Source organism: Corythoichthys intestinalis, chromosome 5, assembly GCF_030265065.1.
Source record: "Corythoichthys intestinalis isolate RoL2023-P3 chromosome 5, ASM3026506v1, whole genome shotgun sequence".
NCBI classification, from domain to species: domain Eukaryota; kingdom Metazoa; phylum Chordata; class Actinopteri; order Syngnathiformes; family Syngnathidae; genus Corythoichthys; species Corythoichthys intestinalis.
Window position 1 is genome coordinate 11,308,107 of NC_080399.1, and position 16,666 is coordinate 11,324,772.

At 39.8% G+C, this 16,666-nt stretch overlaps 1 protein-coding gene across 2 annotated transcripts in view; it reads right to left on the reverse strand.

Annotated features, from left to right (window-relative positions):
• The window catches only part of LOC130916404 (S-adenosylhomocysteine hydrolase-like protein 1), a 43,561-nt gene extending 34,804 nt beyond the window's left edge, over window positions 1-8,757 (reverse strand). For both annotated transcript variants that reach the window (XM_057837114.1, XM_057837115.1), the window contains exon 1: window positions 8,482-8,757. In XM_057837114.1, coding sequence (XP_057693097.1) covers window positions 8,482-8,685 — 204 coding nt within the window. In that variant the 5' untranslated portion in view covers window positions 8,686-8,757. The remainder of the gene's footprint in view (window positions 1-8,481) is intronic.
• Between the last annotated feature and the right edge of the window lie 7,909 nt (window positions 8,758-16,666).

Here is a 16,666-nt window from a genome sequence, read left to right on the forward strand (position 1 = left end):
TATGTTTTGGGTCATTGTCATGTAGGAGGGTCCAGTTTCGCTTCAGCTTTAATTTTTTCACAGATGACCTCACATGTTCCTCAAGCACCCTCTGATACACGCTGCAATTCATGGTGGATTCTATGATGGTGAGCTGGCCAGGTCCTGGTGTAGCAAAGCATCCCCAAACCGTGACACTTCCACCTCCATGCTTCAAAGTTGGTATGAGGTTCTTTTCCTGGAATGCTGTATTGTGTTTATGCCACACATGTCTTCTGTTCTGGTTCAAATATTTCAATTTTAGATTCATCCGTCCAAAAAAAACAAAATATTCCAGAAGTACTGGTCTTTGTCTACATTCACTCTGGCAAACCTCAGTCTGGCCTTCAAGTTCATCTTAGAGGGCAAAGGTTTCCTTCTTGCACACCTGCCATGAAGGTTAAACTTGTGAAAAGAGTCTCACTGAAGTTATTTCAGCCAAAGGGGTCTAACACCAGCTATTAGGTGATAGGGGTGTCTTACCTTTTTCCTCAGTTAGAATATGCATTTTTATTGATAAATTTGGTTTAATGAGTAAAATGGTGTTAATTTTTGTTGTTTACCTGCAATTAAATCACTTTCTTTTCCAGAGATAAAGAAAACCAAGATCCGACATCGATATGTGAACATTTCTTAATAAAGAATTGAACATTTACTGGGGTGTAAAGATACGGGTCCGATCACGGCATTTTCAAAGTATCGGAATTGGCAAAAAAATTTCGGACATGCCTTTTTTTAACATATACTGTATATATTTTTTATTTAAATTGTTTTCTAATTGTATTTAACCTTACAGACAAAATGTCTTACACTCATCCAGAGTAGTTTTGGCTTAAAGTAGGGCTATCAAATTTATTGCGTTAATGGCGGTAATTAATTTTTTAAAATTAATCACATTAAATAATTAACGCATGCGCTGCACGACCCACTCACGCATTGTCGCATTCAATTCATAAAGACGCCGTTTTACCTATAGATAGCGCTAAAAGGCAGCGTATAATGAGTAGAGAGAATTTTGACAGCCTTTGGAGCCTTTTTTATGTGGCTAAAGCCTTAAAATACCTCTCTCAGCAATTAAAAACAACGTGGGACGCAATGTGGGGAAGAAAGGTAGTAGTTGATCATTTTCTTAACACCCTGTGTTCTTTTACAACGCAGAGAAGATATATCAATTGGTGACCCTACACACAGTCATGTTTGCACGTCCCATCATGCATTTGGGAATAAGTTAAATGGCTGCAGTATCATTTACTGAAAGCTCAACAAATACACTAGATTGCAATATTTAGTCACAATATACAAAGTCACATTTATCCTTTAAGAATTACAAGTCTTTCTATCCGTGGATCCCTCTCACAGAAAGAATGTTAATAATGTAAATGCCATCTTGAGGATTTATTGTCATAATAAACAAATACAATACTTATGTACTGTATGTTGAATGTATATATTCGTCCGAGTTTTATTCATTTTTTTCTTAATGCATTGCCAAAATGTATATGATCGGGAAAATTATCGGGAATGATTGGAATTGAATCGGGAGAAAAAAAAATCAATCGGATCGGGAAATATCGGGATCGGCAGATACTCAAACTAAAACGATCGGGATCGGATTGGGAGCAAAAAAACATGATCGGAACAACCCTACTGGGGTGTCCTAATTTTTTCACATGACTAAATATCTATCTCATTCCAATGCTAAATCTGAATATATAGATTGAACAAAAGAATAAAATAAAAATTGAGGGGTGGGGTGCTGCTTCATGGTTTTTCACTTATCACGGCAGGTTCTGGTCCCCATTAACCGCGGAAAACATGGGATTTCGCACACTAGAGGGAGCCCGTCTGCCAACAAAGGCACAATTGTTTTACCAAATATCCAGAATAATTGCAATAGAGCATGCATTTGACCAAATCCTGATTTTTAAAATGTTCACTACCGCATGACGAAGGAAAATATCTTCATTTACGATCCAGATTGTATCAGTGCTTTCTCATGCCCATTAATCGTACTTCCTCACCCGTGTCAAATGTCAAGGAAATGTCTGTGTCTTAGAAAAAGACTGCAATATAATCTGCTTAGTCAAGGTCATTCTAATGACAGCCCCAAGGGCAAAACAGTACAAAAAGTATGACTTGTGCTAAATGAATGAATGGAATCGTGCAATGTTTTCATAAAATTAGTCCTAATTACATACAACCAATGTGGCTTTTCTTGGTAATGATTACGCGTGCATCCAGTTGCGTGAATGCAGCTCCTGTTTTTTTCTATTTGGTGACTGGCGGCAGTTTAATGTTTAACACGCATTGTAGGCGAATTTAACAACATCTCAAGAGAACAGAAATTGCCTTTTACGCTTAAGTTGTAAAGTGCAAAGGTAAAAATGTTTCTATTGGAATTTAAGAGTCTAGAGATAAAAAAATATTTTTGATTTCATTATGCACTTTTTCTTCAGAGTACAAAATGATCAGTTGGAAATGAATAATTGTACTTGGTCCAGTTTCTAAGCTCACAACAACAACAAAAAAAGCAAAAACTACCTTGATTCGGACGGACTGCACTGCATCCTGGTCCTTGGCTTTGCTACCATTCACAAGACTGTACACTTTCTTCATGCTTACTTGAAGTCAGCTGAGTGTTCACTGTTGTATGAACCGTGAATCATGATGTGCAAGCTCACAGAGCCAGCGGACACGCCTCGTAAAAGTACAGGTTGCACTCAAAGGAGTCTTTGTATGGGAAATAATTGCGGCTAGGTGGAGATTTAACCACAACTTGCAATTATTTGCAGCCATTGATGGCGATATAAGTCCAATCCACTTTACGTGTAAGCATGAACTAATTTACTACAACAGAAGTGATCGATGCCAAATCTGCTCGAACTGGGACCGTTGCAGTGGTATTTTCGTCAAAGATAACGACAACGAAAATTTGAGATTTTGCACGATCACGTCATTTTCAAAGTATTGGAATCGTTTTCTAATTGTATTTATCGTTACAAACGTAATATGTTACACTCATCCAGAGTCTTTAGTTTAGGCTTAAGGTAGGGTTATCAAATTTATCCCGATAAAGGCGTTAATTAATTTTTTAAAAATTGGATCACATTCAAATATTTAACGCAATTAATGCATGCGTTGCACGACCCACTCCCGCATTGTCGCGCTCAATCTGTAATGGCGTCGTTTTACTTATATGTAGAGATAAAAGGCAGAGTAAAATGAGTAGAGTGAATTTTGGCAGCCTTTGGAGCCTTTTTTTAAATGGCTAAAGCCTTACAATCTCTCTCCCTACGATTAGAAATATCCTGGGAAGCAATGTGGGGAAGCAAGGTAGCAATTGATCGTCCTCTTCACACCTCATGTTATTTCCCAAAGCAGAGAAGATATATCAATTGGTAGCACTACGCACAGTCATGGTTCCACTTCCCATCATGCATTTGGGCATGCCTACAATATCATTTACAGAAAGCTCAACAAATACACTAGATGGCAATATTTAGTCACAATATACAAAGTCACAAGTCTTTCTATCCGTGGACCCCTCTCACAGAAACAATGTTAATCATGTAAATGCCATTTTGAGGATTTATTGTCATAATAAACAAATACAGTACTTATGTACTGTATGTTGAATGTATATATTCGTCTGAGTTTTATTCATTTTTTTCTTAATGCATTGCCAAAATGTATATGATCGGGAAAAATTATCGGGAATGATTGGAATTGAATCGGGAGCAAAAAAAACCAATCGGATCTGGAAATATCGGGATCGGTAGATACTCAAACTAAAATGATCGGGATCAGATCGGGAGCAAAAAAACATGATCGGAACAACCCTAATGAAAATATTTCGTCAACGAGCAATTTTTTCATGACGTAAACATAAGGAGACGGATGCCAGTTGTTATCTGTCGACACGAGAGCAAGACGAAAATTCGCCATAGTTTCCGTCATAATTTCACACTGTGTGATATTTAACACATTTAACATTAAGCAGTGTTTGGTCGTGTCACTCATGTGACGTGCTGCACCTCTTCCCCGCCCAACACACACACACACGCTTATGTGCCCATTCCAGGCTCCTTTTGTGAAATGCGTCAGGTGCTGCTGGGTAAGTTTTGCTTTCTTATCTTGGCTAGATATGCCATTTTGCTTTAGCCTTTAAAGTGCCTATGACAGCAAAAAGCATTTTTATTTAATATTTTCCACGGTATTTTATGCTCCTTAATGAAATGAACCGCTTGGATGTGTGTGGAAGCACTCAATATATTTATTTAGTTTTTTTTTAATCCCGCGTCATGAAAATGAGCGACTTCCTGTTTTGACGAGGATTGCTAATGTGACGTCAGCGGGATAGTCATCTTCAGTATACAGCCAATACTACAGTATGTAGAACGACTGCTGATTCAGCTGGTTTTGCGGATTAATTCGTTTATTTTCCGCATCACGCCAGCCAAACGGCTGCAGAAAAATGTTGCTGCACCAGGAAGAAGCGTGTGAGCCTTTTTGGGGTTTAAAAAGGTTCCTATTCACCAGTGGATATTGGCCAAAACAAGTCCTACTACTGTTGGACCATTGGACTTACGAGAAAGTGCGTAAACATCATGTTTTGGATTATGTCAAATACTGGAATAATTTTAATATGTAGGTGGCTTGCATTTTGTGGCTGACATGCTCCTTGTCTAGTCGGCCGACGACCGGCGGCTTGTCACACATCCCCCCGCTGGGAGAGCACTATACTCGATTTATTGCCCTCTTCATCCGTCCGGTGTCCTGTCAATTTTTCAATCAGAATTTGCAACTTTGTGGTAAAAATGGCCACAAATACAGCCATTACAAGGTAAAGACTGCTTTCTTTAACAACTTTCTTTAAATAATGGACTATTTACTTAGGTTTCATCATGGGTGGGCATGTAGAAAAGCGCTCCTCACCTCCACATTCTGTCATATTAACTGCACAACAACTGCAGCCACTCTCCTATGACTCTCGCTGTTTACGTCTTCGCCGTGTAGTAAAGCATTATTTTGCCATATTCGTATTGACCATTTGCCAGCTACGCTCTCGTCCGACGTCGGCCGGTTTGTCCGGCGGTCATTGTCCAGCTGCTATCCCGCAAACGAGCCCTCAGAAGGGGAACGACGAGCTCTAACTTGCTCGCCGCCGGGCGGGTTGCCAATCGGTGAAGACAATCGACAACCCCGCCGCAATGTGAAATGATCCGGGCTTGTTATGTGAGATTTTCTGCTTCAAAGACTTTGAAACATCACTCGGTTTGGGTTAGCATGTCGGCTAGCTGGCACGCCTCTTGGTTTGTTCACATTCTCCAGAGCCGGCAGGGAAATAACAAAGCCAGACTAACTACGGTGGCATAAAATATTGTACGGGAGGTGCGACAGTAAAGGTGAAGTCGACAGTTTTGACCATTATGGGGTGATTTTGCCATGTCGTACTGAATAAATGCATTTTTATCATTTAATATTCCATATAGCGCAAGACCGTTATTTGTCATGACCATACCATTCATTTAGCTATTGGGGAAAAATACTTGGATAAAAAGAATATCCTGTAGGAATATTAGTAGAGAGTAGAGAGACTGAAACAATGACATTTTGCGGCTCTCTTCGTCGCATTTTCCTCGTTCCGAATAATTCCCCCTCAATTGGCTGCATACTAAATCAGATGAAATCGTGACTCCGCTGACGTCATCCACCTGTTGGGGACGCTAGAGGCCTATAATGGTAGGTGTGGCTAACCGGCAGATTAAAAGACTAATTTCTCGTCATCTGCACTTTGCCAAATTGTTGTATATAGTCGAATCGTCTCAAAATATGATTCTAATTCACATAATAATGCTATTTAAGACTTTTTTCTCCTGTCGTACGCACTTTAAAGGTCTATGCTGAGTGATCATCACACACTAAATTAACTTGCAGCGTTAGCATTGTGTTCCTGTTAGCTAGGGTGACCATATTTTGATTTCTAAAAAAAGAGGACACTCAGCCCAGCCTCAAGATACTTGAATTTTACTCGAAGTTCACTCAAAGATGCCTATATCACTTTAATATATTTAAAGTGTGCCCCCTCACTCTGGATGGAAAAATGCAGTTTGAAAAAAAATAAATAATGACTTTAAAAAAAAAAATATATATATACATATGTATATGTATATATATATATATATATATATATATATATATATATATATATATATATATATATATATATATATATAAAGCAGACCCATAGAAATGTAGTCCAGTCAATACACATGCACACAGTAGGCTATGTGCCAACTAAACATTTTTATAAATTACTATCACGACAATTGCCCTTGACAAATTGTTATTCCCATTCAATTGATGTTCACATTCAATGTTCTAGATTGCACGCAAACAAAAACCGAAATAAACTGACAAACTATTCAATCAGCATGTTTCCAAACGTAGCAGTTCAAAACTACGTTTCCCATAATGCCTAGGGCGGTTTAGCTTACTGATAGCTAGCTGAGGCAAAAATCAAACTTTGCTATAAATGTTTACAATCATCGGCAGCGCGCTGATGCGACACCAAACGGGATTTTACAGTCAAAGCTACGACAGAAGTCCAACAGTTGCCATTATATACGTATTTATCATTAAAAAAAAAACTTCAGGCATTGTGGCCAAATCGTCAACCCAGTAGATGGCGGTAATGCCTCATGATTGGGGTAAACTGCCAACAAAAACAAGGAGAACTACTCCTTCCCTCCATTCTCGTAGGTGCCATGTCAACTGCTGCCACCCAGCGGTCAGAGGGATTCTCTTCAAATTGGTCCCGTGAAAAATCATAAAAAACGGACATTTTTATGAATTTATAAAACCCGCCCGGACCACGAGGACACTACGTGAAAGTAGGACTTGTCCGGGCAAAAGAGGACGTTTGGTCACCCTACTGTTAGCATACCGTTCGCGTTAGCATTTGCATTTGGCGTGGTTACTCGGTGTCTTCTTAAACTCTTGCAAAACATTTTACATACAGTTCGAGGCATCCAGGTTAGTTAATTAATTGCAAATAATGTGCTGTTTTCCTGCTGGGTGTGTATCATAATCATGAAAATGGTGATATCCATGTAGACTACAATTCTGTACTCGTCTGTCTTTTATTTATTTATTTATTTATTTATTTATTTATTCACCGACTAAAACTTTAAGTTTATCCACGAACACATTTTGAAATGACTAAAATATGAATAACATTAATAAGTATTTTCGTCCAAAAGACTAAGACGAAAATTAAAATGGCTGCCAAAAACAGCACTGGATGGCTGGCATTGAGTGATTATGTTTCACTCAATCACTGCCACTCGCCAGTCAAACTTAATTGGACGTCCATCGCTGTCAAAGGCAGCCAATGAGTTAACAGTATGAAAAAAATCACACGATGCATCGCATGTTGTGATTTTTCCTTGTCAATTTTTCAAAAATCCATTACATGATTCTCAAAGTGTGCTAATCGTTCCAATGTTGGTAAGTGTGCTCCCTCTAGTGGTATATGAAAGAATCACTCAAATTTACAAGTAAATATTTCATCTATCGATAAGCCCTAAATGAATATGTTATGGCAATTTAAAGTTGACCAAGGTAGTGGTACTTAGAGAGTTCAGTATTTTTTGTAAAATATTTGAGAATAAGCAGCTCTCTTGTAAGTCTGGAGACCTTCGATTTGCCTGGCTCAATGTAAAAGTTTTTTTTTTTTTTTTTTTTAATTCATTTTTTTGTTGTCTCAGCTGAATGTGTCTTTTTTCCTTTGCTTTACTCATTGGCGGCCGTTAAAGGTGGATGCGATCATGTGCCTATTAAATCATTGGCTGCCAATGAAGGTGATAGACACCCAATCCATTTTGACTCGTTCAACCAAGTGGATTTTTGTCCTAGCCACAAGTAGAAATCAATTAAATCCCAAAACCCTGGGTCCGCCTGTGGTCGTTACGGTAACAAATTGGACAGCCAATATATGAACTTGCATGAGACAGAGTATACTGTCATTCAGATACAGTACCTGGGAGTGAGTGTAGGTGTACCCAATAAAGTGTCCTGTCTATGTGGGTGTCTGTCGCTCCCTGGTCAAACATTCATGAAAGTGTACACATTGAAACAAGAAAAATCATTGACAGCTTAATTAAATGCAGACTCACACACGTCTTGCATACCTCCCCTGTTACGTCCCATCCAAAACGTACAAGCGCTGTTTTTTTTTTTTAACCTTAAGGTGTCAAAGCGCTCCAATACTGTACTGTCTTCTCATTCAAATACAACTCTGGGTTCATTACCTTGTGCAATTTACCAGCTGTGCCACATCATCCCGCTCATGTGTACACAGGAACTTGTGTGAAGATGAAAATGGTAAATATGGCACTACTCGTTCAATTCTAGTACTTCATCTATATTAGTTCATCCATTCCTGCTTGTGTCCTTGCTCACCATGTCAGTCTTAAGCGCCTCGGTGACGAGCTCTCCGGTCCCGGTCCCCTCTCCCTCTCTGGCCCACCTGCTCTCAGCTGCCTTCAGCATCTGCAGCAGGTCAGGGCCGCTCTTCATGGTCTGCTCCTCTGCATTGCTTTCACATCCGTCCTGGTCATCCTCAGCAACGGACAGTTTCTCCTCGGACTGCTTTTCCTCAGCCATGAGACTCCACTTTGCAGCTTAGTTCTTGCTCAAGTGGACGTAACCGCACTGGAGTGCCAGAAACATGAGGGCTGTTTTGACTGGAAACAGCAGCATTTGTCTGGATGTTAAGTAGCGGTTAATTAGTCCAGGTTTCAATGTGTACATGCTAAACATTGCTTGTTGGCACATAGAGAACTGAATACCATACCCAAATTGTGCCACTGATGGGAAATATTTCATCAACAGAATTTTCCAGTACCTGTACTTTAGTTTGTTGGTCGCTTGACATACGGATAAACCGACTTATGAGTTTTATAAGTTGCTTCAAGCTCTCTATTGAAGTTTAATGTCAAAACTAAACATTAATGAACAGAATTACTCGTTATGCATTCAACCAAGCTAGCATTAATACAGTGGGGCAAATAAGTATTTAGTCTTCTCCTACTTGAAAAGATTAGTTAGGCCTGTAATTGACAACATGGGTAAATCTCAACCATGAGAGACAGAATGTAGGGAAAAAAAACAGAAAATCTCATTGTTTGATTTTTAAAGAATTTATTTCCAAATTAGAGTGGAAAATAGGTATTTGGTCACCTACAAACAAGCAAGATTTCTGGCTGTCAAAGAGGTCTAACTTCTTCTTACCAGGTCTAACGAGGCTCCACTCGTTACCTGTATTAATGGCACCTGTTTTAACTCATTATCGGTATAAAAGACACCTGTCCATCACCTCAGTCAGTCACACTCCAAACTCCACTATGGCCAAGACCAAAGAGCTGTCGAAGGACACCAGAGACAAAATTGTAGATCTGCACCAGGCTGGGAAGACTGAATCTGCAATAGGTAAAACGCTTGGTGTAAACCAGGGGTGTCCAAACTTTTTGCAAAGGGGGCCAGATTTGGTGTGGTAAAAATGGGGGGGGGGGGGGGGCGACCTTGGCTGACGTCCTTTACGTAGAACAACATATTTGGACAAATTTTAGCAAGTCATTTTGTGTGTCACATTTGCTTTATTATTTTTTTTAAATAATTTCAACAATCTCGCGACGAGCCTGTGTAGCGTTCTCTTTCGACTATTGGGCTCTTGCGAGCAAACTTAAAAGTTGCCTCAATTTCTCGCTGCGTATCTTCCCTGTAATCTTGTCGTACATCTCGGTGTGTCTTGTTTGGTAATATTGCCTCACATTGAACTCTTTAAAAACAGCGACTGTCTCTTTGCAAATGAGGCAGACACAGTTGTTGCGTATTTTAGTGAAGAAATAGTCAAATTTCTAACTATCCTTGTAGCGTCGGCCAGCGCAGTCAACTTTTTTTGTTGTTGGTGTTGATTATCGCCATTTTAGAAAATTGCAAGTAAAGGGTCACAAGGCGTAATGTTGCTTAGAGTGCTGCTGCCTTTTAATGGGTAAATGAGGAGCAGCATTTAGTGTGTAACCTACTTCATATGCTAGTAGCAGTGCTGCTGACCAATTCATTAAGTCTGTGTGCGGGCCAGACATTGTTGAATTTATGACAGAGGATGGGGGCCGGATGAAATTTGACCACGGGCCGCATTTGGCCCCCGGGCCGGACTCTGGACATTTCTGGTGTAAAGAAATCAACTGTGGGAGCAATCATTAGAAAATGGAAGACATACAAGACCACTGATAATCTCCCTCCATCTGGGGCTCCATGCAAGAGCTCACCCCATGGCGTCAGAATGATAACAAGAACGGTGAGCAAAAATCCCAGAACCACACGGGGGACCGAGTGAATGACCTACAGAGAGCTGGGACCACAGTAACAAAGGCTACTATCAGTAACACAATGCACCGCCAGGGACTCAAATCCTGCACTGCCAGACGTGTCCCCCTGCTGAAGAAAGTACACGTCCAGGCCCGTCTGCGGTTCGCTAGAGAGCATCTGGATGATCCCGAAGAGGACTGGAAGAATGCGTTATGGTCAGATGAAACCAAAATAGAACTTTTCTGTAGAAACACAGGTTCTCGTGTTTGGAGGAGAAAGAATACTGAATTGCATCTGAAGAACACCATACCCACTGTGAAGTATGGGAGTGGAAACATCATGCTTTGGGGCAGGTTTTCTGCAAAGGGACCAGGACGACTGATCTGTGTAAAGGAAAGAATGAATGGAGCCATGTATTGAGAGATTTTGAGTGAAAATCTCCTTCCATCAGCAAGGGCATTGAAGATGAGACGTGGCTGGGTCTTTCAGCATGACAATGATCCCAAACACACAGCCAGGGCAACAAAGGAGTGGCTTTGTAAGAAGCATTTCAAAGTCCTGGAGTGGCCTAGCCAGTCTCCAGATCTCAACCCCATAGAAAATCTGCGGAGGGAGTTGAAAGTCCATGTTGCCCAACGACAGCCCCAAAACATCACTGCTCTAGAGGAGATCTGCATGGAGGAATGGGCCAAAATACCAGCAACAGTGTGTGAAATGCTTGTGAAGAGTTACAGAAAACGTGTGGCCTCTGTTATTGCCAACAAAGGGTACATAACAAAGTATTGAGATGAACTTTTGGTATTGACCAAATACATATTTTCCACCATGATTTGCAAATAAATTCTTTGAAAATCAAACAATGTGATTTTGTGTTGTTTTTTTTTTTTTCCACATTCTGTCTCTCATGGTTGAGGTTTACCCATGTTGACAATTACAGGCCTCTCTAATATTTTCAAGTGGGAGAACTTGCACAATTAGTGGTCGACTAAATACGTATTTGCCCCACTGTATTTATATATATATATATATATATATATATATATATATATATACACACACACACACATACTTGTTTCGGTATATTTTATATGAACTTTTTACTAGCGCATCAAAATGTGAACACAGTAATGTGCCCTCTTTTGAGTTCACTATTGCGGGTTGCTAAATTGCTGCCAAGAGAACCAGTGTTCAGTTCACTGGCATTCAACCTCGCTATGTTGTTTTTGTCAACATCGCTCAGCACAAAGCCTAATGAGCAAAAGCACACAAGCAACCATGTTTACATTAAACTTGCATTGTTCCTTGCTGTAGCGTAGCGGACTAGCAGTTAGCATGTCTACCTCAAAGTTAGGAGGTCCAGGTTCCAGGGAAATATTTAGGCCGTACAATGTACCTGTAAGTAATTATACAACATTTATTTAAAAAGATGATATAGGCCACACTTAACTGCAGAAAAAATGTTTTCTGCCACCAGAGAGCATAATAGTGCCACTGAGGATTACCCACAGCTAATATTCTGTGTTTATAATGCATAATCCTCAAGGCTCACTTTAGATCTATATTTCCATAAATAACAGATATTGTTACATCAATGCATTTATTCAGTTTAACACACCACAGCATTTACTTTGATGTCATGATTTATTATAGGCCGACATGTTTTAAGTAAACATCAATTCATAGAGCAAGGAACAGTATGAATAAATATTACATTTGTGATATTTTTACTACCTACACTAACTACAAAGAAAACATGCACGCATCACAGTTACAAACATGATACAATAACATATCACCCTATTCAATAGTTTATGGTACAGTGCCTTGCAAAAGTATCCGGCCCCCTTGAATCTTGCAACCTTTGACCACATTTCAGGCTTCAAACATAAAGATATGAATTTTTTTTTTTTTTTTTTTTGTCAAGAATCAACAACAAGTGGGACACAATCGTGAAGTGGAACAACATTTATTGGATAATTTAAACTTTTTTAACAAATGAAAAACTGAAAAGTAGGACGTGCAATATTATTCGGCCCCTTTACTTTCAGTGCAGCAAACTCACTCCAGAAGTTCAGTGAGGATCTCTGAATGATCCAATGTTGTCCTAAATGACCGATGATGATAAATAGAATCCACCTGTGTGTAATCAAGTCTCCGTATAAATGCACCTGCTCTGTGATAGTCTCAGGGTTCTGTTTAAAGTGCAGAGAGCATTATGAAAACCAAGGAACACACCAGGCAGGTCCGAGATACTGTTGTGGAGAAGTTTAAAGCCGGATTTGGATACAAAAAGATTTCCCAAGCTTTAAACATCTCAAGGAGCACTGTGCAAGCCATCATATTGAAATGGAAGGAGCATCAGACCACTGCAAATCTACCAAGACCCGGCCGTCCTTCCAAACTTTCTTCTCAAACAAGGAGAAAACTGATCAGAGATGCAGCCAAGAGGCCCATGATCACTCTGGATGAACTGCAGAGATCTACAGTTGAGGTGGGAGAGTCTGTCCATAGGACAACAATCAGTCGTACACTGCACAAATCTGGCCTTTATGGAAGAGTGGCAAGAAGAAAGCCATTTCTCAAAGATATCCATAAAACGTCTCGTTTAAAGTTTGCCACAAGCCACCTGGGAGACACACCAAACATGTGGAAGAAGGTGCTCTGGTCAGATGAAACCAAAATTGAACTTTTTGGCCACAATGCGAAACGATATGTTTGACGTAAAAGCAACACAGCTCATCACCCTGAACACACCATCCCCACTGTCAAACATGGTGGTGGCAGCATCATGGTTTGGGCCTGCTTTTCTTCAGCAGGGACAGGGAAGATGGTTAAAATTGACGGGAAGATGGATGCAGCCAAATACAGGAACATTCTGGAAGAAAACCTGTTGGTATCTGCACAAGACCTGAGACTGGGACGGAGATTTATCTTCCAACAGGACAATGATCCAAAACATAAAGCCAAATCTACAATGGAATGGTTCAAAAATAAACGTATCCAGGTGTTAGAATGGCCAAGTCAAAGTCCAGACCTGAATCCAATCGAGAATCTGTGGAAAGAGCTGAAGACTGCTGTTCACAAACACTCTCCATCCAACCTCACTGAGCTCGAGCTGTTTTGCAAGGAAGAATGGGCAAGAATGTCAGTCTCTCGATGTGCAAAACTGATAGAAACATACCCCAAGCGACTTGCAGCTGTAATTGGAGCAAAAGGTGGCGCTACAAAGTATTAACGCAACGGGGCCGAATAATATTGCACGCCCCACTTTTCAGTTTTTTATTTGTTAAAGTTTAAATTATCCAATAAATTTTGTTCCACTTCACGATTGTGTCCCACTTGTTGTTGATTCTTGACAAAAAAATAAAAATTTTATATCTTTATGTTTGAAGCCTGAAATGTGGCGAAAGGTTGCAAGGTTCAAGGGGGCCGAATACTTTTGCAAGGCACTGTATATAGTAGTCAGTTATAATAATTTTTCTATATACTGTACATGACTCGTTATGAGTACTACTATACTATTGCTTAGATTTTAAGCAAATTTTTTTTATTTTTAAATAATGATTACGGTAATACTGTATGGTTATTTGTGCGATTTGTTATTTTGACCATCAAGAGAGCTCCACATTATACTTGTGGTATTTCACATTTTGGTACCCCGCTTTTACAATAAATAGCACATGTTCACAAAGAGAAAAACAATAGGATGCCAAAAAAACTACATACTATAAATATTACTTGCAGAGGTGAGTAGTATCGCGTTACATTTACCTAAGTACGTTTTTGAGAAAAATGTACTTCTAAGAGTAGTTTTACAACACCATACTTTTTAGTTTTACTTGAGTAAATTTGTGAAGAAAAAACACTACTCTTATTCCGCTACTTTGGGCTGTACTAGATTTGACTTTATTTTTGCCAGAGATGCCCACAGTGACTCTACCAGTTTCACGGATAAGATGTCGCAAAAAAAAAAAAAAAAAAAAATCACATGACTCTATTACACCAATCAGACATAACAATAGTCACATGCCACACACAAGCTTGCAGTTGGAAGTCCTATGATCACGCCAGCTTGTTCGATCACGCTGCGCGTTTAAAGCACCGTAAAAAATAAACTATTCGACATAGACCGCTGCATTCAACATGACTCAAAATGCTGATTTCAAACTGTCTCCTAGTTTTATTTTGCATTGATGGATCACGGAAAACTGTAGATATGATCATTTTAATTTCATGATAAGAAATATACCGTAATTTTCGGACTATAAGCCGCTACTTTTTCCCTTCATTTTAAATCATGTGGCTTATAGTCCAGTGCGGCTTATTTGTTGATTTATTTGGGTTAATAGGTAACACTTCATTTGACAGCGGCATCATAAGACTGTCATAATTATGACATCACACTACCATGGGCATTACTGAATGCATGTGTCATAAAGTGTCATCCAGTAAATCATGTCACTAAACCCATTTATGTCCATCTTGGATCTTTTACATCCATTCAAAAGTGAAATAATTTGCCGGATAACACCAAATGACGTCTGTTATAAGCATTCATTAATGCTCATGACAGTTTCATGTCATAATTATGATTGTCTAATGACAGTCTTATGGCACCACTGTCAAATAAAGTGTTACCAAATACTATAAGTAGCAGTTAATGAAACAAGCGGAACAGTAACTGAAAAAATAATTACCACAGAACATGAATTTTGATTATTTACATCTATAGCACTGCAATGCATGCTAGGAGGCATGTTGGATGTATAGATCAGCGGTCGGGAACCTATGGCTCGCGAGCCCTATCTGGCTCGCGAGCCATATGCAGCCAGATCGGGCTCGCGAGCCAGATATATATATATATTTTTTAAGTCTCGTTAAACTACTTTGCGCATTGCGCGAAGCAGCGAAGGTCACCGGTCATATGCTGGTGTTATGCAGTAATGAGCAGACTTGACTTTTGCAGCATATGTTAACTTTTTTATTGCTCTGACAACACTTGCGTAATTCGCAATAGATATCATTAAATAGCATCCTAGATGTGCTACGTTAGATCCCCCCCCCAAGTCCCATGCCATTGACTGCGTGAGCCCAGGGTGATCATGGGACACGTAGTCCGTATACTACAGCCGGCAGCTAGAAAGCCGGTTAGCAGTAATTTTAGTGGGAAAGTGGCAAACATACAGTGCCCTCCATAATTATTGGCACCCCTGAAAAAGATGTGTTTTTTAGCGTCTAATATTTTTTTTATATTCAAATAATATGGGACCTTAATGGAAAAAAGAAAAATCCAACCTTCAATACAAGTGCATTTATTCAGTGGGGAAAAAATCCCACATAAAGAAATAATTAATTGACATCAAATAATGTGTGTCACAAGTATTAGCACCCGTGGTGTTAATACTTTGTACAACCCACTTTTGGCAACAAAACAAGGTCTGGGGACTAAGATGGCCATGGGAGGAGCTTGATTTATTGTCTGGTGAACCATTTCTGTGTAGATTTGGCCATATGTTTAGGGTCATTGTCTTGCTGCAAGACCCAGTGACGACCCATTTTCAGCTTTCGAGCAGAGGGCAGCAGATTTTTATTTAAAATGTCCTGGTATTTCAAAGCATTCATGATGCCATGCACCCTAACAAGGTTCCCAGGGCCAATGCTGTGGGGCTGTTTCGCTACCAAAGCCCCTGGGAACCTTTTTAGGGTGCATGGCATCATATCATGAATGCTTTGAAATACCAGGAAATTTTAAATCAAAATCTGTTGCCCTCTGCCTGGAAGCTGAAGATGGGTCGTCACTGTGTGTTTCAGCAAGACAATGACCCTAAACCAGTGGTCTCAAACCGGTCCTCAAAGGGCCGCAGGGGGTACTGGATTTCATTCCAACCAAACGAGACAAATACCTTTTCACCAATCTGGTTTCTTACAAGTGTAATCAGTTGATTGCAATCAGGTGCTGCTTATGTTAGTAGAAACCTCATTGGTTGAACTGTTTGTGCTGGATCTGTTGGAACAAAAACCAGGACCCACTGCGGCCCTTTGTGGAGTCGGTTTGAGACCGCTGCCCTAAACGTATGGCCAAATCTACACAGAAATGGTTCACCAGACACAAAATCAAGCTCCTCCCATGGCCACCTCAGTCCCCAGACCTTGTTTTGTTGGCAAAAGGGGGTTATACAAAGTATTAACACCAGGGGTGCTAATAATTGTGACATACAGTGATACCTCAGCTCACGAACGCTTAAGCTCACGAACCTTTCGCCTCAAGAACATT